This window comes from Scyliorhinus canicula, chromosome 23 (assembly GCF_902713615.1).
Source record: "Scyliorhinus canicula chromosome 23, sScyCan1.1, whole genome shotgun sequence".
NCBI classification, from domain to species: domain Eukaryota; kingdom Metazoa; phylum Chordata; class Chondrichthyes; order Carcharhiniformes; family Scyliorhinidae; genus Scyliorhinus; species Scyliorhinus canicula.
Window position 1 is genome coordinate 23079451 of NC_052168.1, and position 25755 is coordinate 23105205.

General features: G+C 51.1%; 1 protein-coding gene across 1 annotated transcript in view; it reads left to right on the plus strand.

Moving 5' to 3' along the window:
- The window catches only part of LOC119956560 (chondroadherin-like protein), a 45122-nt gene extending 34441 nt beyond the window's left edge, over positions 1 to 10681 (plus strand). Inside the window, 1 exon segment of the mRNA XM_038783861.1 lies at positions 10366 to 10681. Coding sequence (XP_038639789.1) covers positions 10366 to 10591 — 226 coding nt within the window. The 3' untranslated portion in view covers positions 10592 to 10681.
- Positions 10682 to 25755: the final 15074 nt, after the last annotated feature.

The window sequence follows — 25755 nt, forward strand, 5'->3', positions numbered from 1 at the left end:
CAAAGGCTACAAATCCCATGCTGAGTAACTCGTCTCCTGACCCCCCAAAGCCTGTCCACCATCTACAAGGCACAAGTCAGGAATGTGATGGAATAGTCTCCACTTGCCTGGATGAGCGCAGCTCCAACAACACTCAAGAAGCTCAACACCATCCAGGACAAAGCAGCCCCGCTTGATTGGCACCCCTTCCACAAACATTCAAACCCCCCCCCCCCCCCCCCCCCACCACTGACGAACAGTGGCAGCCGTGTGTACCGTCTACAAGATGCACTGCACCAGGGGGTGGATTGTGTGAAATGGGGTGAGGGGGTGGAGTGGGGGGGGGAATTGGGTGAGGGGGAGGAGTGGGGGGAATGGGGTGAGGGGGAGGAGTGGGGGGAATAGGGTGAGGGGGTGGAGTGGGGGGGAATTGGGTGAGGGGGAGGAGTGGGGGGGAATGGGGTGAGGGGGAGGAGTGGGGGGAATAGGGTGAGGGGGTGGAGTGGGGGGGAATTGGGTGAGGGGGAGGAGTGGGGGGGAATGGGGTGAGGGGGGGGAGTGGGGGGATGGGGTGAGGAGGTGGATTGGGGGGGATGGGGGGAATGGGGTGAGGGGGAGGAGTGGGGGGAATGGGGTGAGGGGGAGGAGTGGGGGGGAATGGGGTGAGGGGGTGGAGTGGGGGGATGCGGTGAGGAGGTGGAGTGGGGGGATGGGGGGAATGGGGTGAAGGGGTGGAGTGGGGGGGATGGGGTGAGGGGGTGGAGTGGGGGGAATGTGGTGAGGGGGTGGAGTGGGGGGATGGGGTGAGGGGGTGGAGTGGGGGGGATGGGGAGGAGTGGGGGGATGGGGTGAGGGGGAGGAATGGGGGGAATGTGGTGAGGGGGTGGAGTGGGGGGATGGGGTGAGGGGGTGGAGTGGGGGGGATGGGGTGAGGGGGTGGAGTGGGGGGGATGGGGGAATGGGGTGGAGTGGGGGGATGGGGTGAGGGGGAGGAATGGGGGGAATGGGGTGAGGGGGTGGAGTGGGGGGATGGGGTGAGGGGGTGGAGTGGGGAATGGGGTGAGGGGGTGGAGTGGGGGGGATGGGGTGAGGGGGGGATGGGGTGAGGGGGTGGAGTGGGGAATGGGGGGAGGGGGTGGAGTGGGGGGGATGGGGTGAGGGGGGGATGGGGTGAGGGGGGTGGAGTGGGGAATGGGGGGAGGGGGTGGAGTGGGGGGATGGGGTGAGGGGGGGATGGGGTGAGGGGATGGAGTGGGGAATGGGGTGAGGGGGTGGAGTGGGGGGGATGGGGTGAGGGAGTGGAGGGGGAATGGGGTGAGGGGGTGGAGTGGGGGGGATGGGGTGAGGGGGGGATGGGGTGAGGGGGTGGAGTGGGGAATGGGGGGAGGGGGTGGAGTGGGGGGGGATGGGGTGAGGGGGTGGAGTGGGGGGGATGGGGGGAATGGGGTGGAGTGGGGGGATGGGGTGAGGGGGAGGAATGGGGGGGAATGGGGTGAGGGGGTGGAGTGGGGGGGATGGGGTGAGGGGGGGATGGGGTGAGGGGGTGGAGTGGGGAATGGGGGGAGGGGGTGGAGTGGGGGGGAATGGGGTGAGGGGGTGGAGTGGGGGGGATGGGGTGAGGGGGTGGAGTGGGGAATGGGGGGAGGGGGTGGAGTGGGGGGAATGGGGTGAGGGGGTGGAGTGGGGAATGGGGGGAGGGGGTGGAGTGGGGGAATGGGGGGAGGGGGTGGAGTGGGGGGGAATGGGGTGAGGGGGTGGAGTGGGGGGAATGGGGTGAGGGGGTGGAGTGGGGGGGATGGGGTGAGGGGGGGATGGGGTGAGGGAGTGGAGTGGGGGGGATGGGGTGAGGGGGGGATGGGGTGAGGGAGTGGAGGGGGAATGGGGTGAGGGGGTGGAGCCAGGCAGGGGTGTCTCACTTGCTGGTGTTCCTCCGATCTGTCCAGGGGCAACCTCCCGGCCCTTTGCTGTGCCAACGCGGTCCAGTGCCCTCCGCTCGTGGACCGTGAGGGGGTGCAGTACGGAGGGACTCCCTCCCCTTCTCTCCTGCTCCTTGTGGTTGTGGCCGATCTGATCCGGGGGGGGGGGGGGCGGGGCGAATGCATTAGAGTTAGACGGTCCGCCGCATGCTGGGCAGCTGTTGGCTAGATGATGGCATGGGAACACGGGGCACCCGGCTAAGGCAGCTCACCTGGGTGCCTGCATGGGGGGAATGGGAGCCACTCTCAGATGTGTGGGTGGTAGGGGTTGGGGGTCGTGCCAGGGGCACGTCTCAGTGTACTCACCCTGGCTGCCCTGGTTAGGCCGTACATCTTCTTGCGGCATTGTTGGCCGGTCCGTGGGGTGTGCCCCACTGCGCTGACGGCGATGCCCACCTCCCTCCAGTGCTGCTCGGGTGGCAGTGTCCCCGTCTGGGGCACAGAAGCGCCCTCCCCTCCTCGACCTCGTCCAGCAGCGTGTCGCGGTCGTGGTCCCTGAACCTCGGGGTGGTACGGTGGGCGGTGTCCATCTTGCGGGTGCCGGGACTGTGCGCCACTCGCGCACCTTTAGGCGCCGTAGCGCCCCGTCATTGACGCCTCCCATGTATCCGACGACGGTCTGGCGCCACGCGCCCTGCGCTACTCGCCTCGCCCGTGCTGGCCCCATGTGCGGGCCTGAATCGCTCCTCAGAGCGGCTCGTTCACGCCGTCAGAAATCGCGACGGCGTTTATGACGGCATCAACGTTCTGCCGCGGGATGAGAGAATCCCGCCCCAGGTGTATTAAATAAATGTTATTAACACAGTATTGAACTAACTTTAACATCATAAAACAAAGCTTAGAATTACCAGTTGAACAATGCTTAACAATAAAATGAAACACTTTAACTCCTAACTGCTTCTGTATCTCCAATCAAGCAAAACCCAGCACAGGTCAAAATCCACTTTGAAATAAAGTTAGCAAACACAGGATAGCTTCAATTAAGTTACTGTGAAAAGCCCCTAGTCGCCACATTCCGGCGCCTGTCCGGGGAGGCTGGTACGGGAATTGAACCGTGCTGCTGGCCTGCCTTGGTCTGCTGTAAAAGCCAGCGATTTAGCCCAGTGTGCTAAACCAGCCCCATCTTTGAAAGACTGCTTGAAGAGAGAGAGGGATCATTTCAGTAATCACCTGCAGATCCCTTTTTTTAAATTTAGAGTAACCATTCTATTTTTTTCCAATTAAGGGGCAATTTAGTGTGGCCAATTCACCCACCCGGCAGATCCTTTTGGATTGTCGTGGTGAGACTCATGAGACACAAGGAAGTCTGCAGATCACTGACTGTCAGATTTGTGCTGAATCTAACAGCCTTTCACAAAAGCTGTTGTTCAGCTCACAAGTTCCAGAAAACTAAACTAAACTAATATAGCTTGCTACAAACCTGGCTGCTCCCATTAATGACTTCATCTTGATTCCACTCAAATTCCAAGACTTACTTACTTACTTAAGCCTCAGCACAATGTCTTGAATTCTCACGGTAGCATGGTGGTTAGCATCAATGCTTCACAGCTCCAGGGTCCCAGGTTCGATTCCCGGCTGGGTCACTGTCTGTGTGGAGTCTGCACGTCCTCCCCGTGTGTGCGTGGGTTTCCTCCGGGTGCTCCGGTTTCCTCCCACAGTCCAAAGATGTGCGGGTTAGGTGGATTGGCCATGCTAAATTGCCCGTAGTGTAAGGTTAATGGGGGGATTATTGGGTTACGGGCATACGGGTTACGTGGGTTAAGTAGGGTGATCATTGCTCGGCACAACATCGAGGGCCGAAGCGCCTGTTCTGTGCTGTACTGTTCTATGTTCTATGTTCTATCTACTCCCCAGGGAATCCCCAGAAATCATAACAAAATCCAATTAGGCCTCTCCTTGTAAACAGAAACATGGCTTGGCAAACAAATGATGATCTCACCTTTACGACATCTTAATTGCACCTTTTTGCTGCCGCCAAGTTTGTCTGTTCTTTAAGCCAGTTTAAAAATGTATCCCTGCAGCAGATATATAAAACAATATATATAATAATACTAACCTTTATTGTCACAAGTAGGCTTACATTAACACTGCAATTAAATTGCATTTCTTAAATTCATCTCAACATCTTTCCTAAAGTGTGGAGCCCAGAACTGGACACAATACTGCAGTCGAGACTGAATCAGTACTTTATACAAGTTTCACGTAGCCTCCGTGCCTTTGTACAATTTCATTTATTTTACGGGATCTTTTGTGCTCCCGTTCTGTTCCTGGAACTTCTCCGTAACTCTTAGAACATAGAACATAGAACGATACAGCGCAGTACAGGCCCTTCGGCCCTCGATGTTGCACCGACATGGAAAAAATCTAAAGGCCATCTAACCTACACTATGCCCTTATCATCCATATGCTTATCCAATAAATTTTTAAATGCCCTCAATGTTGGCATGTTCACTACTGTTGCAGGTAGGGCATTCCACGGTCTCACCACTCTTTGCGTAAAAAACCCACCTCTGACCTCTGTCCTATATCTATTACCCCTCAATTTAAGGCTATGTCCCCTCGTGCTAGCCACCTCCATCCGCGGGAGAAGGCTCTCGCTGTCCACCCTATCTAACCCTCTGATCATTTTGTATGCCTCTATTAAGTCACCTCTTAACCTTCTTCTCTCTAACGAAAACAACCTCAAGTCCATCAGCCTTTCCTCATAAGATTTTCCCTCCATACCAGGCAACATCCTGGTAAATCTCCTCTGCACCCGTTCCAAAGCTTCCACGTCCTTCCTATAATGAGGCGACCAGAACTGTACGCAATACTCCAAATGCGGCCGTACTAGAGTTTTGTACAACTGCAACATGACCTCATGGCTCCGGAACTCAATCCCTCGACCAATAAAGGCCAACACACCATAGGCCTTCTTCACAACCCTATCAACCTGGGTGGCAACTTTCAGGGATCTATGTACATGGACACCGAGATCCCTCTGCTCATCCACACTACCAAGAATTTTACCATTAGCCAAATATTCCGCATTCCTGTTATTCTTTCCAAAGTGAATCACCTCACACTTCTCCACATTAAACTCCATTTGCCACCTCTCAGCCCAGCTCTGCAGCTTATCTATGTCCCTCTGTAACCTGCAACATCCTTCCGCACTGTCTACAACTCCACCGACTTTAGTGTCGTCTGCAAATTTACTCACCCATCCTTCTGCGCCCTCCTCTAGGTCATTTATAAAAATGACAAACAGCAACGGCCCCAGAACAGATCCTTGTGGTACGCCACTCGTAACTGAACTCCATTCTGAACATTTGCCATCAACTACCACTCTCTGTCTTCTTTCAACTAGCCAATTTCTGATCCACATCTCTAAATCACCCTCAATCCCCAGCCTCCGTATTTTCTGCAATAGACGACCGTGGGGAACCTTATCAAACGCTTTACTGAAATCCATATACACCACATCAACTGCTCTACCCTCGTCTACCTGTTCAGTCACCTTCTCAAAGAACTCGATAAGGTTTGTGAGGCATGACCTACCCTTCACAAAACCATGCTGACTGTCCCTAATCATATTATTCCTATCTAGATGATTATAAATCGTATCTTTTATAATCCTCTCCAAGACTTTACCCACCACAGACGTTAGGCTCACCGGCCTATAGTTACCGGGGTTATCTCTACTCCCCTTCTTGAACAAAGGGACCACATTTGCTATCCTCCAGTCCTCTGGCACTATTCCTGTAGCCAATGATGACCTAAAAATCAAAGCCAAAGGCTCAGCAATCTCTTCCCTGGCTTCCCAGAGAATCCTAGGATAAATCCCATCCGGCCCCGGGGACTTATCTATTTTCACCTTGTCCAGAATTGCCAACACTTCTTCCCTACGCACCTCAATGCCATCTATTCTAATAGCCTGGGTCTCAGCATTCTCCTCCACAATATTATCTTTTTCTTGAGTGAATACTGACGAAAAGTATTCATTTAGTATCTCGCTTATCTCCTCAGCCTCCACACACAACTTCCCACCACTGTCCTTGACTGGCCCTACTCTTACCCTAGTCATTCTTTTATTCCTGACATACCTATAGAAAGCTTTTGGGTTTTCCTTGATCCTACCTGCCAAAGACTTCTCATGTCCCCTCCTTGCTCGTCTCAGCTCTCTCTTTAGATCCTTCCTCGCTTCCTTGTAAATATCAAGCGCCCCAACTGAAACTTCACGCCTCATCTTCACATAGGCCTCCTTCTTCCTCTTAACAAGAGATTCCACTTCTTTGGTAAACCACGGTTCCCTCGCTCGACCCCTTCCTCCCTGCCTGACTGGTACGTACTTATCAAGAACATGCAATAGCTGTTCCTTGAACAAACTCCACATATCCAGTGTGCCCAACCCTTGCAGCCTACTTCTCCAACCAACACATCCTAAGTCATGTCTAATGGCATCATAATTGCCCTTCCCCCAGCTATAACTCTTGCCCTGCGGGGTATACTTATCCCTTTCCATCACTAACGTAAAGGTCACCGAATTGTGGTCACTGTTTCCAAAGTGCTCACCTACCTCCAGATCTAACACCTGGCCTGGTTCATTACCCAAAACCAAATCCAATGTGGCCTCGCCTCTTGTTGGCCTGTCAACATATTGTGTCAGGAAACCCTCCTGCACACATTGTACAAAGAATGACCCATCTAATGTACTCGAACTATATCTTTTCCAGTCAATATTTGGAAAGTTAAAGTCTCCCATAACAACTACCCTGTTACTTTCGCTCTTTTCCAGAATCATCTTCGCCATCCTTTCCTCTACATCCCTAGAACTATTAGGTGGCCTATAGAAAACTCCCAACAGGGTGACCTCTCCTTTCCTGTTTCTAACCTCAGCCCATACTACCTCAGAAGAAGAGTCCCCATCTAGCATCCTTTCCGCCACCGTAATACTGTCCTTGACTAGCAGCGCCACACCTCCCCCTCTTTTGCCCCCTTCTCTGAGCTTACTAAAACACCTAAACCCCGGAACCTGCAACAACCATTCCTGTCCCTGCTCTATCCATGTCTCTGAAATGGCCACAACATCGAAGTCCCAGGTACCAACCCATGCTGCCAGTTCCCCTACCTTATTTCGTATACTCCTGGCATTGAAGTAGACACACTTCAAACCACCTACCTGAACACTGGCACCCTCCTGCGAATTCAAATCTGTGCTCCTGACCTCTATACTCTCAATCTCCCGTACCCTAAAACTACAATCCAGGTTCCCATGCCCCTGCTGAATTAGTTTAAACCCCCCCAAAGAGCACTAACAAATCTCCCCCCCAGGATATTGGTGCCCCTCAGGTTCAGATGTAGACCATCCTGTCTATAGAGGTCCCACCTTCCCCAGAAAGAGCCCCAGTTATCCAGAAATCTGAATCCCTCCCGCCTGCACCATCCCTGTAGCCACGTGTTTAATTGCTCTCTCTCCCTATTCCTCATCTCACTATCACGTGGCACGGGCAACAACCCAGAGATAACAATCTCCTCAGTCTGCTGATTAGTTAATACCCATTCCTTTTGGAGATTTCCCAACACCCCTCTGAAAATCAGGATAGATGCCGCGTGCCAACATCTCCCTTCAACAGCCTCAAAACCCATTTCTTTAACCCAGCCCCTGATTAATCGTCCAGTTCCTCCCAGTTCTTGTTTAGAGGAGATGTACGAGGGAGGCTTTTTTAAACAGAGGGTAGTGGGTGCCTGGAACTCGCTGCTGGAGGAGGTGGTGGAAGCAGGGACGATAGTGACGTTTAAGGGGCATCTTGACACATACATGAGTAGGGGGGGGGGCACGGTAGCATAGTGGATAGCACTATTGCTTCACAGCTCCAGGGTCCCAGGTTTAATTCTTAGCTCGGGTCACTGTCTGTGCGGAGTCTGCACATCCTCCCCGTGTGTGCGTGGGTTTCCTCCGGGTGCTCCGGTTTCCTCCCACAGTCCAAAGATGTGCAGGTCAGGTGGATTAGCCATGATAAATTGCCCTTGGTGTCCAAAAAGATTAGGTGGGGTTTTTGGGGAGAGGGTGGAGGTGTGGGCTTAGGTAGGGTTCTTTTTCCAAGGGCAGGTGCAGACTCGTTGGGCCGAGTGGCCTCCTTCCGTATTGTAAATTCTATGAATAGGATGGGAATAGAGGGATACGGACCCCGGAAGTGTAGAAGGTTTTTAGTTAGACGGGCAGCATGGCAGCTTGGAGGGCCGAAGGGCCTGTTCCTGTGCTGTACTGTTCTTTTGTTCTTTTGAGTTCTTCATTCCTTCCTTTGTGAGAAGTATTTTGGGTAGTTTGTTATATCAGACATTGGTGTAACTCACCGCACTCAGATGGTTGTGGGTTTGGATCCAGCCCCATGGCATGGTTCCAGGTGCCGTCTTTTTGGAGGAGAGGGTCTGGTTTGCCCTCTTCGTGGGTTATAAACGTTCCCTGGCATTATTCACAGATCAGCAGGGAGAAGATCTCCCTGATACTGAGGCAGTGTCACATTACTGATTGTGAGAACTCATTACAGGCCCTAAACTCTCTTTCCCAGTGAGTCACCACTTTACGGGCACCTCTTTCTTTCTTTTTAAAATTAAATTTAGAGTACCCAATTCATTTGTTTCCACTTAAGGGGCCAATTTACCGACCCGGTTCGATCCTGGCCCTGGGTCACTGTCCGTGTGGAGTTGACACATTCTCCCCGTGTCTGTGTGGGTATCACCCAGCAGAAACATTTGTGCAGGTTAGGTAAATTGGCCACGTTAAATTGCACCTTAATTGTGAAAAAGAAGGGCAGCACGGTGGCCTAGTGGTTAGCACAACCGCCTCACGGCGCTGAGGTCCCAGGTTCGATCCCGGCTCTGGGTCACTGTCCGTGTGGAGTTTGCACATTCTCCCCGTGTCTGCGTGGGTTTCACCCCCACAACCCAAAGATGTGCAGGCTAGGTGGATTGGCCATGCTAAATTGCCCCTTAATTGGAAAAAATAATTGGGTACTCTAAATTTAAAAAAAAAGAAATCGTGAAAAAGAATTGGCTGCTCTAAATTTTTTTTAAAAGGGGGCAATTTAGCGTGGCCAATCCACCTACTCTGCACATCTTTGGGTTGTGGGGGCGAAACCCACGCAAACACAGGGAGAATGTGCAAACTCCACACGGACAGTGACCCAGAGCCGGGATCGAACCCGGGTCCTCGGCGCCGTGAGGCTGCAGGGCTAACCACTGTGCCACGTGCCGCCCTTGTGACTGATTCTTTATGGTCCTCTGACAAGGGCATGCAAGCCACTCAGTACAAAGATAATTAGGGATGGACAAAAAATACTGGCCTTACCAGCAATGCTCACACCCCATCAGTGATTTGTTTTTTAAAGTGTTATGGGCCAGGGTTTAGAGAACCCCAAAGTGTATCATGGAGTTCACCTGACCCACAACTTTTACTAGATTGTGGTATGGGGAGCACACAGCCCACTCTACAGGTGTGGCACAGCAGAAATCTAAAAGTACTTTTTAAAGCAAAACAATGTTTATTCTATGAATATTCTATTCTAAGGGCAGCAGGGTAGCATGGTGGTTAGCACAATTGCTTCACAGCTCCAGGGTCCCAGGTTCGATTCCCGGCTGGGTCGCTGTCTGTGCGGAGTCTGCACGTCCTCCCCGTGTCTGCGTGGGTTTCCTCCAGGTGCTCCGGTTTCCTCCCACAGTCCAAAGATGTGCAGGTTAGGTGGATTGGCCGTGATAAATTGCCCTTAGTGTCCAAAATTGCCCTTAGTGTTGGGTGGGGTTACTGGGTTATGGGGATAGGGTGGAGGTGTTGACCTTGGGTAGGGTGCTCTTTCCAAGAGCCGGTGCAGACTCGATGGGCCGAATGGCCTCCTTCTGCACTGTACATTCTATGATATCTATATGAACTCAAGTTAACCTTTTTAAAACATACAATGAACATCTTAGCAACCATCAATTCAAATGCACCCCCCAAAGAATACAACACTAAGTAAACCTTTAAGCTTTCCTTTTTAACATCCATCCGATTTAAAAACAAAACCTTTATCAGAAGCACATCAGGTTAGAGTCACTTACTGAAAACATTTATAATTCTGAATTCACCAAATGATCAAGAGATAGTCTTTTCATGGCAGAGAGATCAGCAGTACACCCGCTCGGTCTGGCTTCAGCTCCAACACTGAAAACGAAACTAAAACCCACCCCTGCAGCAAACAGCCTAAAACGAAAGTAAAAAGCTGGCTGACAGCCCAGCTCCACCCACTCTCTGACATCACTGAAAAAGACCCATTTCTTAAAGGTACTCTCACGTGACAAAAGTCATTATTTTCTAGTCCCCCCGTTGCGTGCGGGAGGGGTGTACCGTTACGTGAAGTGGTGATTTTCTTTCATTGACAAGCTTTATCTTTGAAAGGTGGATTGAAAACACCAATCTAAAGGTCACGGCTGTGTGCGACCTCCCGGGAAACGTCACGGGGCTGAGCGTGGAAGATGCCCCCTTCAAGAACTGCAAAGGTAGCCTTCCCGAGGAGGCAGGACGTGCGGTGGCTAAAGCGGGCCCGGAAAGCGATCGGAGCCAAAGGAGACCCAAAAAGAAGAAGAAACAAGGGAGGAAGAAGACAAAGAATAAAGTGCAGTAGACGATCTAGCGGAGCTGACAATGTTCGGAGCGGCAGGCTGCGCTGCACAGAGCGGTGGGAGGTGTAGAAGGTTGGGGGGGGGGGGGGGGGGGGGCTAGTTGGGCTTTCAAAGATGTTTTATTGGCTGTGTTCACCCCCTTTAGAGTTTAGAAACTGCGGCGGCTATGTAATAAATAGAAACTAATATTTAATGGCTGTTAATCAACGTGGGATATGTCATTACCATGCAATGAATAAACATTCCTCGAATATTAATAGGACCAAGCAGATTGGTGAAGCTGAAATCAGCAGGCCGAGACCTACTTTGTTCAGACAGTTTGTTGACGTTTCCAGTCTCCCAGCTCTCCTCCGACTCAATCCTGGCCGTCCCCTATTTATGTGCGCTCAAAGACAACCAGTGCCCCCCACCGATTTCTTCCAACAATGTAAGTCGGGTTGCCCTTTAACCGGGCAATACTATCAATTTGTTTAAAAACCTGTTCCACCATTCAATGAGATCAAAGTCGATCCTTTCCTCCATTTTCCTGCCTGCCTCCATAATCCTTTACTCGTCCCTGATAGGTGAAAATTCTGCCTACTTCGACCTCGAATATATTCAACGACCCGCTCGGACTCCACGCTCCACTTTCAAAAGAGCTGAAAATGTTGGAAACAATCGGCAGGTCTGGCAGCATCTATGGAGGGAGAAACAGGATTAACATTTCAAAGTACAATCAGACTCGGAACACTAACTCTGTTTCTCTCTGTGGTAGTATGACTAGAGGTACTACGGTACCTGGGAGTGTGAGCTGCTATTGGTGGAGAAAGCTCGCTGCTCATTGGCCCAAGCGTTGCGTTCTCATTGGTCAAGATGAAGGTAGCTCCGCCCAAGGAGGCGGGGTATAAGAACCTGTGTTTCCCAGCAGCCATCGTTCGTTCAGTACTCAAGCTGCTGGGGAAACATCTTGTAGATTAAAGAACAAAGAGAATTACAGCACAGGAACAGGCCCTTCGGCCCTCCCAGCCTGTGCCGATCCAGATCCTTTATCTAAACCTGTCTCCTATTTTCCAAGGTCTACTTCCATTTGACCCTCTACTTCACGCTCACTTTTGGGAGGCCTATAGTAAAGTTCCAACAATGTTACTGCACCCTTCCTATTTCTCAGCTCCACCCATATTGCCTCAGTGCTCGAATCCTCTATCGTGCCCTCCTTGTGACATCATCTCTGACGAGTAATGCAACTCCTCCCCCCCTTCTACCTCCCTCTCCATCCCTCCTGAAGCATCTATACCCTGGGATATTCAGTTGCCAGTCCTGCCCTTCCCTCAACCAAGTCTCAGTAATACCAATAGCATCATATTCCCAGGTACTAATCGAAGCCCTAAATTCATCTGCCTTACCTGCTACACTTCTCGCATTAAAACAAATGCACCTCAGACCACCTGGCCCTTTGCGTTCATCATCTCTTCCCTGTCGACTCTTCCCCTTAGTCACATGGAGTTTATTGTCTCAGACCTTACCGGCTTTAGTTGCTGCTTCTTTACTGACCTCTAACTTCCTAATCTGGTTCCCATCCCCCTGCCACATTAGTTTAAAACTTTAGTCTAAAGCCTTCAATTCGGACTACTCCTTCGTTTCTGTGGTTATTGATCGCGCATCACTCTCTCCACAGACACTGCCAGACCTGCTGAGATTTTCCAGCATTTTCTATTTAGATTTCAGATTCCAGCATGTATTTTGCTTTTAGCTCCGTCTCCATCGCTCACTGGGGTAGGAAGTAAATCCAAAGAACAACATCCCTCACAGAGAACAAATTATTCCTCGTCTCTGTCTTCAGTGGGAGACCACTGAGTTTCAATCCGTATCCCCCTTCATCCAGAATCCCCCACGAGGTGAGACATCCAGTCATAGAACCCCTGCAGTGCAGAAGGAGACCATTCTGCCCATCGGGTCTCCACCCACCCCTCGAGTGTCCTACCTCGACCCACTCCCCCATCCTATCCCCGTAACCCCCCCCAAACTGCATATCTTTGGACACTAAGGGGCAATTTATCATGGCCAATCCACCTAACCCGCGCATCTTTGGACTGTGGGAGGAAACCAGAGCACCCGGAGGAAACCCATTCTTTTTTTCCAATTAAGGGGCAATTTAGCGTGGCCAATCCACCTACCCTGCACATCTTTTGGGCTGTGGGGGCGAAACCCACGCAGACACGGGGAGAATGTGCAAACGCCACACGGACAGTGACCCAGAGCCGGGATCGAACCTGGGACCTCGGCGCCGTGAGGCAGCAGTGCTAACCACTGTGCCAATATAGAGCAAATTTGACCTTTAAACTGTTAAATCTTTTCTTAATCTTTCACTTGTCTTCTTTTTTTATTTAAGGAATTTTCATATAACCCGTCTTCCCCATTTTAAACCCCGTATCTCCCCCCCCCCCCCCCCCCCCCCCCCCACCTGTCGCTCGCCCACATTGTTTAGCTCACTCGGCTAAATTGCTGGCTTTTAAAGCAGACCAAGCAGGCCAGCAGCACGGTTCGATTCCCGTACCAGCCTCCCCGGACAGGCGCCGGAATGTGGCGACTAGGGGCTTTTCACAGTAACTTCATTGAAGACTACTCGTGACAATAAGCGATTTTCATTTTCATTTCATTTGAGTAGTGTATTTTACCCTCTGACCTCTCTGCTCATTGACCCTTGACCTCTGCTCAGTGGCCTTTTCCCTCCTCTCATGGCTCAACTGGGGTCAGGAATTCACCATGCCAAGAATGGCAGGTACGAAGCCTCTATCACCCTGTGTGACATGAGACATTGAAAAATAGACCTGCTTTTTCTTCGCAAGTCTGGAATCTTCAAAGGAGTTGAAGTCTCAGTTATGTCTCAAACTTTGATAAATGTCCTCGGACTCCCGACTGTGCACAGAATGAGCTCACACCTCTGGCTGAAGCTATTAAGGGAAAACAGGGAACATTCAGCCACTTTATCACAGCAGGGAGTGTTCGGCATTTGATATTCTAAAGCAAATCCTTTGCAAATTATATGTTTCAGCATCTTTGAGTGTTTGTACATGGGGCAGAGGACATGCATGTTAAATCGTGCAGGACTATTATTGTCTGGAGGAAAGAAAGAAAATTGTATTTGGAATGTTTGATGGTGCATTGGCAGAGTTAAGGGCAGCAGGAGGGTGGTCTTCAAAGGGCTGAATGGTTCATTCCTTATTGAGCGCAATCACTTCGCTTTCACGTGATGGAGGGACCGAGGGAGCCAACAATCAGCCTGATGGCAATGAGGAAAACCTGCTCCCAATAGGCCCACCTCAGTCACACGGCCCAATCAATCAGTATTAGTAATAGTAATCTTTACTGTCATAAGTAGGCTTACATCAATTAACACTGCAATGAAGTTACTGTGAAAATCCCCTAGTCGCCACATTCCAGCGCCTGTTCAGGTACACCGAGGGAGAATTCAGAATGTCCAATTCACCTAACAAGCCCGTCTTTCGGGACTTGTGGGAGGAAACCGGAGCACCCGGGGGAAACCACACAGACACGGGGAGAACGTGCAGACTCCGCACAGACAGTGACCCAAGCCGGTGATCGAACCTGGGACCCTGGAGCTGTGAGGCAACAGTGCTAACCACTGTGCTACCATGTCCTGTCCTGATCTTCATAGCGAGAGGATTTGAGTACAGGAATAGGGATGTTTTACTGCAATTGAATAGGGCATTGCTGAGGTTACACCTGGAGTGCTGTGAGCAGTTTTGGTGTCCTTATCTGAGGAAGGATGTTCTTGCTATGGAGGGAGTGCAGCGAAGGTTTACCAGGCTGATTCCTGGGATGGCGGGACTGTCACATGAGGGGGGACTGAGTTGGTTAGGATTATATTCATTGGAGTTTAGAGAGTGAGAGGGGATCTCACAGAAACAAAATTCTAACAGGATTAGACCGGGTAGATTCAGAAAGAATGTTCCCGATGGTGGGGGAGTCCAGAACTAGGGGCCATAGTTTGAGGATAAGGGCCTTTTAGGACTGAGGTGAGGAGAATTTTCTTCACCCAGAGAGCGGGGAATCTGTGGAATTCACTCCCTCAGAAAGTAGTTGAGACCAAAACGTTGTGTAATTTCAAGAAGGAATTAGATATAGTTCTTGGGGCTAAAGGGATCGGGGGGATATGGGGGGAAGACGGGATCAGGGTATTGAACTTGATGATCAGCCATGATCATAATGAATGGCGGAGCAGGCTCGAAGGGCCAAATGGCCTCCTCCTGCTTCTATTTTCTATGTTTCTATGTATATTAGCATGTGCAGTCCAGTGACATTGCCACCCTTAGTCACAAGCTAGATCTACTTTCCAAGCAGTAGGTTCTTTTCCTCACAGACGTTGGCCGTGTTGGAGGACACATATCTGACAGGACATCAGTGAGACCCACCCCACAGGGAGTCTCCCACCCCCCACAAAATGGGCAGAAGGGCCCTTGAGGAAGGAGATGTGATGTACGAGCGTGTTTTAGTTAAACACCTCATTAGAAGCAGGAGGAAAATGGGAAGCAATGAACAAAGAACAAAGAAAAGTACAGCTCAGGAACAGGCCCTTCGGCCCTCTAAGCCTGTGCCGACCATGCTGCCCGTCTAACCTAAAATCTTCGATACTTCCGGGGTCCGTATCCCTCTATTCCCATCCTATTCATGTATTTGTCAAGATGCCCCTTAAAAGTCACTATCGTCCCTGCTTCCACCACCTCCTCCGGCAGCGAGTTCCAGGCACCCACTACCCTCTGTGTAAAAAAACCTGCCTCTTACATCTCCTCTAAACCTTGCCCCTCGCACCTTAAACCTATGCCCCTTAGTAATTGATCCCTCTACCCTGGGAAAAAGCCTCTGACTATCCACTCTGTCTATGCCCCTCATAATTTTGTAGACCTCTATCAGGTCGCCCCTCAACCTTCTTCGTTCCAGTGAGAACAAACCGAGTTTATTCAACCTCTTCTCATAGCTAATGCCCTCCAAAGCAGGCATCATCCTGGTGAATCTCTTCTGCACCCTCTCTAAAGCCTCCACATCCTTCTGGTAGTGTGGCGACCAGAATTGAACACTATACTCCAAGTGTAGCCTAACTAAGGTTCTATACAGCTTCAACATGAGTTACCAATTCTTATACTCAATGCCCCGGCCAATGAAGGCAAGCATGCCGTATGCCTTCTTGACTACCTTCTCCACCTGTGTTGCCCCTTTCAGTGACCTGTGGACATGTACACCTAGATCTCTCTGCCTGTCAATACTCTTGAGGGTTCTACCATTCACTGTATATTCCCTACCTGTATTAGACCTTCCAAAATGCATTACCTCACATTTGTCCGGATTAAACTCCATCTGCCATCTCTCCGCCCAAGTCTCCAAATGATCTAAATCCTGCTGTATCCTCTGACAGCCCTCATCGCTATCCGCAATTCCACCAACCTTTGTGTCGTCTGCAAACTTAATTATCAGACCAGTTACATTTTCCTCCAAATCAGTTATATATACTACGAACAGCTAAGGTCCCAGCACTGATCCCAGCGGAACACCACTAGTCACAACCCTCCAATTAGACAAGCACCCTTCCATTGTTACTCTCTACCTTCTATGACCTAGCCAGTTCTGTATCCACCTTGCCAGCTCACCCCTGATCCCGTGTGACTTCACCCTTTGTGCCAGTCTGCCATGAGGAACCTTGTCAAAGGCCTTACTGAAGTCCATATAGACAACATCCACTGCCCTACCTGCATCAATCATCTTTGTGACCTCTTCGAAAAACTCTATCAAGTTAGTGAGACACGATCTCCCCTTCACAAAACCATGCTGCCTCTCGTTAATACGGCCCCTTGCTTCAAAATGGAAGTAGATCCTGTCTCGAAGAATTCTCTCCAGCAATTTCCTTACCACTGATGTAAGGCTCACCGGCCTGTAGTTCCCTGGATTATCCTTGCTACCCTTCTTAAACAAAGGAACAACATTGGCTATTCTCCAGTCCTCCAGGACATCACCTGAAGACAGTGAGGATTCAAAGATTTCTGTCAAGGCCTCAGCAATTTCCTCTCTCGCCTCCTTCAGTATTCTGGGGTAGATCCTATCCGGCCCTGGGGACTTATCCACCTTAATATTTTTCAAGATGCCCAACACCTCGTCTTTTTGGATTTCAATGTGACCCAGGCTATCTACACACCCTTCTCCAGACTCAACATCCACCAATTCCTTCTCTTTGGTGAATACTGATGCAAAGTATTCATTTAGTACCTCGCCCATTTCCTCTGGCTCCACACATAGCTCCCTCCCCTGCCCTTCAGTGGGCCAACCCTTTCCCTGGCTACCCTCTTGCTTTTTATGTATGTGTAAAAAGCCTTGGGATTTTCCTTAACCCTATTTGCCAATGACTTTTCGTGACCTCTTCTAACCCTCCTGACTCCTTGCTTAAGTTCCTTCCTACTTTCCTTATATTCCACACAGGCTTCGTCTGTTCCCAGCCTTCTAGCCCTGACAAATGCCTCCTTTTTCATTTTGACACGGCCTACAGTATCCCTCGTTATCGAAGGATCGCAAAATTTGCCGTATTTATCCTTCTTCCGCACAGGAACTTGCCGGTCCTGAATTCCTTTCAACTGACAAGTCCAAAGATGTGCAGGTTAGGTGGATTGGCCATGATAAATTGCCCTTAGTGTCCAAAATTGCCGTTAGTGTTGGGTGGGGTGACTGGGTTATGGGGATAGGGTGGAGGTGTTGACCTCGGGTAGGGTGCTCTTTCCAAGAGCCGGTGCAGACTCGATGGGCCGAATGGCCTCCTTCTACACTGTAAATTGTGTGTTGTGTGTGTGTGAAAGTCTCCCACATGTCAGATGTTGATTTACCCTCAAACATCCTCCCCAATCTAGGTTCTTCAGTTCCCGCCTAATATTGTTATAATTAGCTTTCCCCCAATTTAGCACATTCACCCCAGGACCACTCTTATCCTTGTCCACCAGCACTTTAAAACTTACTGAATTGTGGTCACTGTTCCCGAAATGCTCCCAAAATGAAGGTGAACGGGATGAAAGGGACAAACGGATGTCCCATCGGATTTTCCGATCCGGGTTCGTCCCACGGCTGCCAGCGACAGCGGAGAATTTGGCGCTCCATCCGGGATGGAGCGGGATGGAGAATCCCGCCGGCGGGAACGGACGGAGAATCGCGGCCAAAGTTTCAAGCCCGACATCCTTTGGAACGGGAAGCGAGGTAAAAATGGGATGGGGGGGGTTTACACTGTTGTGAAAGGGGAGGATCAGGGGGAACGACAGAGAGCGTCAGCGACAGGTTAGAAGGTCGGGAAGAACGAAATGACAAAGGTGTCATGGAGCAGGAAGAGACTTGGCACGACTGTCAACAATCACAGATACAATCATTGGTCCAGAGTAGGTGCGGACGGCAGAATGAAGGACAACTCTGTCGGAACGAACCAAAGGCTGCGGGTTGGCACTTGACAAAAATAAAGAATTGGAGGGCAGAGTTCAAAATCTGAAGTCATTGAAGGAGAAGAAGGCCATTTGGCCCATCGAGACTGCACTGACCCACTTAAGCCCTCACTTCCACCCCGTTGCCCGATAACCCCTCCTAACCTTTATGGTCACTAAGGGCAATTTATCATGGCCAATGCACTCAACCTGCACGTCTTTGGACTGTGGGAGGAAACCGGTGCGCCCGGAGGAAACCCACGCACACACGGGGAGGACGTGCAGACTCCGCACAGACAGTGACCCAGCCGGGAATCGAACCTGGGACCATGTACCCAGAGCATTAGCCTAGCCTCAGGATTACTGCTACGTCTACGTCTTGGATTACGTAGGGATGAGGTGAAGCTCCTCCAGGGTGGGTCTGGCTGAGGTTGGGTTGGGTCGGGTGGGTTTTTGCCTGAGATTGCGGCCGAGTTGGGTCAGGCGAGAATCCGTCTGCCGATGCAGTCACATCGGGTTGAGATTTCGGTCAGCTTCTCCCTGATGGTGCGTGTTCAACCCTCTTTTCTGTGGCACGTGGGCGCCGCGGGCTGTGCCTTTCTGGGTACGGACCCGGTCACACAGCTGGCGGGGAGGGCACGGGGAACCGAGATCTGGGTAGTGCCAATCCCGTTCCGGCCCTCTCGCGGGATTCAGGGGCCATGACGGGATTTGCAGCCGCGGCAAAGGGTCTCGCTGAATTCCGCCCGTACGCTTTTGAAAGCGCCGTGTTGTACGTGAACGGCGGGGGGGGGGGGGGGGGGGGGGGGGCACAGAAGGAGACGATGACGTAAAGGTTCACGTCACTGAATGTTTACTGCGGAGGCACCAGTAATCCTGGGAACATGGGTTCAAACCCCATCCCCGTCATTACGGATGGTGGAATTTAACATCTATGAATAAACCTGCAATGTAAAGATAATCTCAGTCATGGTGACCATTTTTTTTTCTTTTTTAAAAATAAATTTAGAGTACCCAATTATTTTTCCAATTAAGGGGCAATTTAGCACGGCCAATCCACCTAACCTGCACATTTTTGGGTTGTGGGGGTGAGACCCACGCAGACACGGGGAGAATGTGCAAACTCCACACGGACAGTGACCCAGGGCCGGGATCGAACCCGGGACCTCAGCGCCGTGAGGCGGTTGTGCTAACCACTAGGCCACCGTGCTGCCCTAGTAATGGTGACCATGGCAACCAACGGCGATTGCTGTGAAAATCTATCTGGCTCACTAAAGCCTTTGGGGTAGAGGATTAGGGAGCAGTACAGTGGTTAGCACTAGGGCTTCACAGCTCCAGGGTCCCGGGTTCGATTCCCGGCTTGGGTCACTGTCTGTGCGGAGTCTGCACGTCCTCCCCGTGTGTGCGTGGGTTTCCTCCGGGTGCTCCGGTTTCCTCCCACAGTCCAAAGATGTGCAGGTTAGGTGGGTTGTCCGTGCTAAATTGCCCGTAGTGTCCAAAAAAGGTTAGGTGGGGGTTACTGGGTTACGGGGATAGGGTGGCAGGATGCTCTTTGCAAGGGCCAGTGCAGACTCGATGGGCCGAATGGCCACCTTCTGCATCATAAATTCTATGATTCTGTGATTGTTACAGTCTTTCCCTGGTCTGGCCTACAGCTGACTCCAGACCCATGGCGATGTGGTTGACCCTTAAATGCCCTCTGGAAAGGTCTAACAGGGGCATTTAGGGATGGGCAACAACTGGTGGCCTTGCCTGTGATGCTAATGGTGGCCACATCCCATGAAAAGGAAGCAGAGAATGGCCAGCACGGTGGCATAGTGGTTAGCACGGCTGCCTCACGGCGCTGAGGTCCCAGGTTCGATCCCGGCCCCGGGTCACTGTCCGTGTGGAGTTTGCACATTCTCCCCGTGTCTGCGTGGGTTTCACCCCCACAACCCAAAGGTTGTGTGTGTGGGTTGGCCAGGCTAAATTGCCCCTTAATTGGCAATTGGCAAACAGCGAGTTTCCCAGCTCCTGTAGTAGCTCGGGGTATGTTGTCTTTTGAGCGATAGAAAAGAACCATACAATCCCTCCAGTGCAGGAGGAGGCCATTCGGCCCATCGAGTCTGCACCGACCCTCCGAAAGAGTTCCCTACCAAGGCCCACTGCCCCGGCCGATCCCCGTAAACCCCAACAAACATCTTTGGACTGTGGGAGGAAACCGGAGCACCCGGAGGAAACCCACGCACACACGGGGAGAACGTGGGGTGGGGTGGGGGGTGGGTGGGGTGGGGGGGGTGGGGTGGGGGGGGTGGGGGGTGGGGTGGGGTGGGGGGTGGGGGGGAGGGGTGCGGGGGGTGGGGGGGAGGGAGGGGGTGGGGGGGAGGGGGGTTGGGGGTTGGTTGGGTGGGGGGGGGGGGGGGGGCTTAGTGAGCGAGATACTCAAAGGAGGACAAAGTGTCCGACAAATGGGGGGGTCCGGCTATGATGTGATTTGATGGTAAGTGCAGCACTGACATGAGGCAGGTGAGTGTGAGAGGTATGGGCGGGGGGGGGGGGGGGCGGGGGGGGGGGGGGGGGGCAGCGAATCACACGCACAGGTTTTGGGGATTGTGAAAAATTGGGAAGAGGTGTTGGGCGGCCTTAGCCAGGATAGTGGAGGAGGGAGTGGACACGGACGCTTCGGCGGCGATATTTTGGGTTTCAGAGAAGCCGGAGCTCATGGAGAGGAGGGGGCTGGTTTAGCACACAGGGCTAAATCGCTGGCTTTGAAAGCAGACCAAGGCAGGCCGGCCGCACGGTTCAATTCCCGTACCAGCCTCCCCGAACAGGCGCCGGGATGTGGCGACTAGGGGCTTTTCACAGTAACTTCATTTGAAGCCTACTTGTGACAATAAGCGATTTTCATTTCATTTCAAATATTCTTGTCCACAATTAAGCATTTATCAAAGGGCAGTGAGAGCTGGTCCACTGGCAGAGTCCACACGGTCAGCATGGGGGGGGGGGACTGGCATAGTCCACACGGTCAGCATGGGGGGGGGACTGGCATAGTCCACACGGTCAGCATGGGGGGGGGGACTGGCAGAGTCCACACGGTCAGCATGGGGGGGGGGTCTGGCATAGTCCACATGGTCAGCATGGGGGGGGGACTGGCATAGTCCACACGGTCAGCATGGGGGGGGACTGGCAGAGTCCACTGGGGCTAGGGACAAATTGGACGATAAGATTAGCCACCAGCAGAGGGCAGCAAGGACGGCTCAGTGGTTAGCACTGCTGCCTCACGGAGAGCAGGAAGGTCCAGGAATACCCTGGGGGGGGGGGGGGGGGGGGGGGGTTGGGGGAGGGTCTAGTACCTGAGAAATGAAATTAGGCTTGCCTGCGGGATGGGGGTGAGTGGGGGGGGGGGGGGGGAGGGAACAGACACAGCGGTTTACAGCACAGAGAGGCCATTCAGCCCATCCTGTCTGTGCTGTCCGTTATCCACCTTCGAGTCGGTGCTTAGCCCTGTCGACCACCGTAACTCCAGCGTCTATCCAAGTGTTTTTTTGAATGCGCCAACGTTGTCTGCCTCGCTCACCCTTTCAGTCAGGGTGAGCTGCAGATCGGCACCGCACTGCGTGGAATATTCCTCCTCAAATCCCCAGCTCCAGGATCACGCCCTCTGGCGTCAACAGGGCGGGGGGGGGGAAACAAAACCAGGGGTGGCAAAACAAAGTGTCAATAGAGATGAGGTGTTTGGGACCGCGTTGGCGTTGTTTGCGTTGTGTTCTGCTGCTTCGGCTAACACTGGCTGCTACTTGATGCAGCCTTAACTAAAGGATGCTCCAGACTCTGAAATGAGTTTAACGTGTTTATTGAACTATTTACACAGTTCTCAAATGAGTTGGACCCTCTGTTAATCTAACTGCAGTAACTCAGTCTAACTGTAGCAGCCTGCTCGAAGCCGCGTGCTGGGGTGTGATGCTGCTGATCAACCCTGTCTAACTCTCTCGATGTCTGTCTGTCTGTGGAGAGAGGCTGGGTGTGAGTGCCTCATCCCTTTTATAGTGTTTATGTCGCGCCCCCTTGTGGTGATGCCACCTCTGAGTCTCCTGACTGCCCACTGGTTGTGTCCTATTCTGAGTGTTCATTGGTTGCATATCATGACAGTTTGTTGATTTGTGTTTCCTGCGGGTGGAGCATTGAGACATTAAGGAGAAAACAAAAATGAGTTTTTGTGGTTTTGTGCAGCCTTAAAATGGCCGCCCTCCCAATCCCGTTGTAAACAGAGCCCCAGAATTGCAGCATCGAGTTTGTTCGGACTGTGTGACGCGGCTGCTCAGTCCCTGTTCACTTGTCCTACTCCTTCTTGGCCAGCAGATGGTGGGAAAGAGCCGCCAATGGGACAAGATTCAGACAAACTTCCGAATCTAAATTACTGACAAACTGTGAGAATCTGTCTACACAGACACACACAGACATACACAGACAGACACACACAGACACAGACAGACACAGACAGACACACACAGACAGACACACACTGACAGACACACACACACAGACACACACACACAGACACACACAGACAGAGACACACACACACACACAGACACACACACACAGACACACACACACAGACACACACACACAGACACACACAGACAGAGACACACACACACACACAGACACACACAGACAGAGACACACACACACACACACAGACACACACGCAGACACACACACACACACACAGAGACACACACACACAGACACACACACACACAGACATACAGACACACACACAGACACATACACACACATAGACACACACACACACAGACACACACACAGACAGACACGCACACAGACAGACACGCACACACACACACACAGACAGACACACAAACATAGACACACATACACACTCACACACAAAACACACACACATAGACACAGATACAGACAGACACGCACACACACACAGACAGACACACAAACATAGACACACACACACACAGACACAGACAGACACACACAGACAGACACACACACACACAGACACACACACACATGGACACACAGACACACACACAGTAACACAGACAGACAGGCACACACACACGGACACACACACACAGACAGATACACACACAGACACACACACACACAAACAGACACTGACACACACACAGACAGACACACACACACACACACAGACACACACACATGGACACACAGACACACACACAGTAACACAGACACACACACACACACAGACAGACACACACACACAGACACACACACACAGATACACACACACACAAACAGACACTGACACACACACACAGACATACACACACATGGACACACAGACACACACACAGTAACACAGACAGACAGACAGACACACACACACAGACAGATACACACACAGACACACACACACACAGACACACACACACACAAACAGACACAGACATACACACACACAGACACACACACAGACACACACACACACACAGAGACACACAAACAGACACACAGACACACACACAGTAACACAGACAGACACAGACACAAACACACAGACACAGACACACAAAGACACTCAGAAACATACACACACACACACAAACACACACAAACACACATACACACACAAACACACTCAGAAACATACACACACACACAAACACACATAAACACACACACACGGACACACACACAGACAGACACACACAGACACTGACACACACACATAGACACACAGTGACACACACACACACAGACACACACACACAGACAGACACACATACATACACTGACACACACACAGACACACACACATAGACACAGACACACACACAACACCCACAGACACACACACACAGTACACACAGACAAAACACACACACATAGACACAGACACACACACTCAGACACAACACACATACAGACACACACACAGACACACACAGACACACACACAGACACACACAGACACACACACAAACATAGATACACATACACACTCACACACAAAACACACACACATAGACACAGACACAGACAGACACGCACACACACACACAGACAGACACACAAACATAGACACACACACAGACAGACACACACACACACACATGGACACACAGACACACACACAGTAACACAGACAGACAGACACACACGGACACACACACACAGACAGATACACACACAGACACACACAGACAGACACACACACACACAGCCAGACACACACACACACAAACAGACACTGACACACACACACAGACACACACACACAGACATAGACACACAGACACACACACAGTAACACAGACAGACACAGACACACACACACAGATACACACACAGACACAAACACACAGACACAGACACACAGACACACATACACATACAGAAACATACACACACACAGACACACATAAACACACACACACGGACACACACAGACAGACACACACACACACACACACAGACACACACACATAGACACACAGACAGACACGGACACAGACACACACGGACACACATACAGACAGACACACATACATACACTGACACACACACAGACACACACACAGACACACACACTCAGACACACACACAACACCCACAGACACACACATGCAGTACACACAGACAAAACATACACACATAGACAGACACACACACTCAGACACAACACACACACAACACACACAGACACACACACAGACACACACACAGACACACACAGACACAATACACACAGACACAAACACAGACACACACAGACACAATACACACAGACACAAACACACACATACACACAGACACAAACACACAGACACAATACACACAGACACAAACACACACAAAACACACACACATAGACACAGACACACACACACAAAGACACACAAACAAACACACACACACAGACACAGACAGACACACAGACACAGACACACACAACACAGACACACACACACAACATACAGACACATACACACACACACAGACACAGACAGACACACAGACACAAAAACACACAACACACACACACACACGCAATACACACACAGACAAAACACACACATAGACAGACACACACACTCAGACACACACACTCAGACACAACACACAACTGCAACACACACATAGACTCAGACACAACACACACACAGACACACGCACAACACACACACAGACACACACACACACACAGACACAAACACACAGACACAATACATACAGACACAATACACACAGACACTGACACACACAACACAGCCACAAACACACAACATACAGACACATACACACACACAGACACATACACACACACACAGACACAAACAACACACAGACACACACACGCAATACACACAGACAAAACACACAGACAAAACACACACATAGACACACACACTCAAGACACAACACACAACTACAATACACACAAACACACACACAGACACGCACACAACACATACACATAGACTCAGACACAACACAAACACAGACACACGCACAATACACACACAAACACACAGACACACATACACACAGACACACACACACAGACAACACACAGACACAGACACACACACACACATAGACACACAGACACACACACAGATACACACACAGACACAAACACACAGACACAGACACAGAAACACACAGACACACATACACACACAAACACACACAGAAAACACACACACACACAGGCACACATAAATACACAC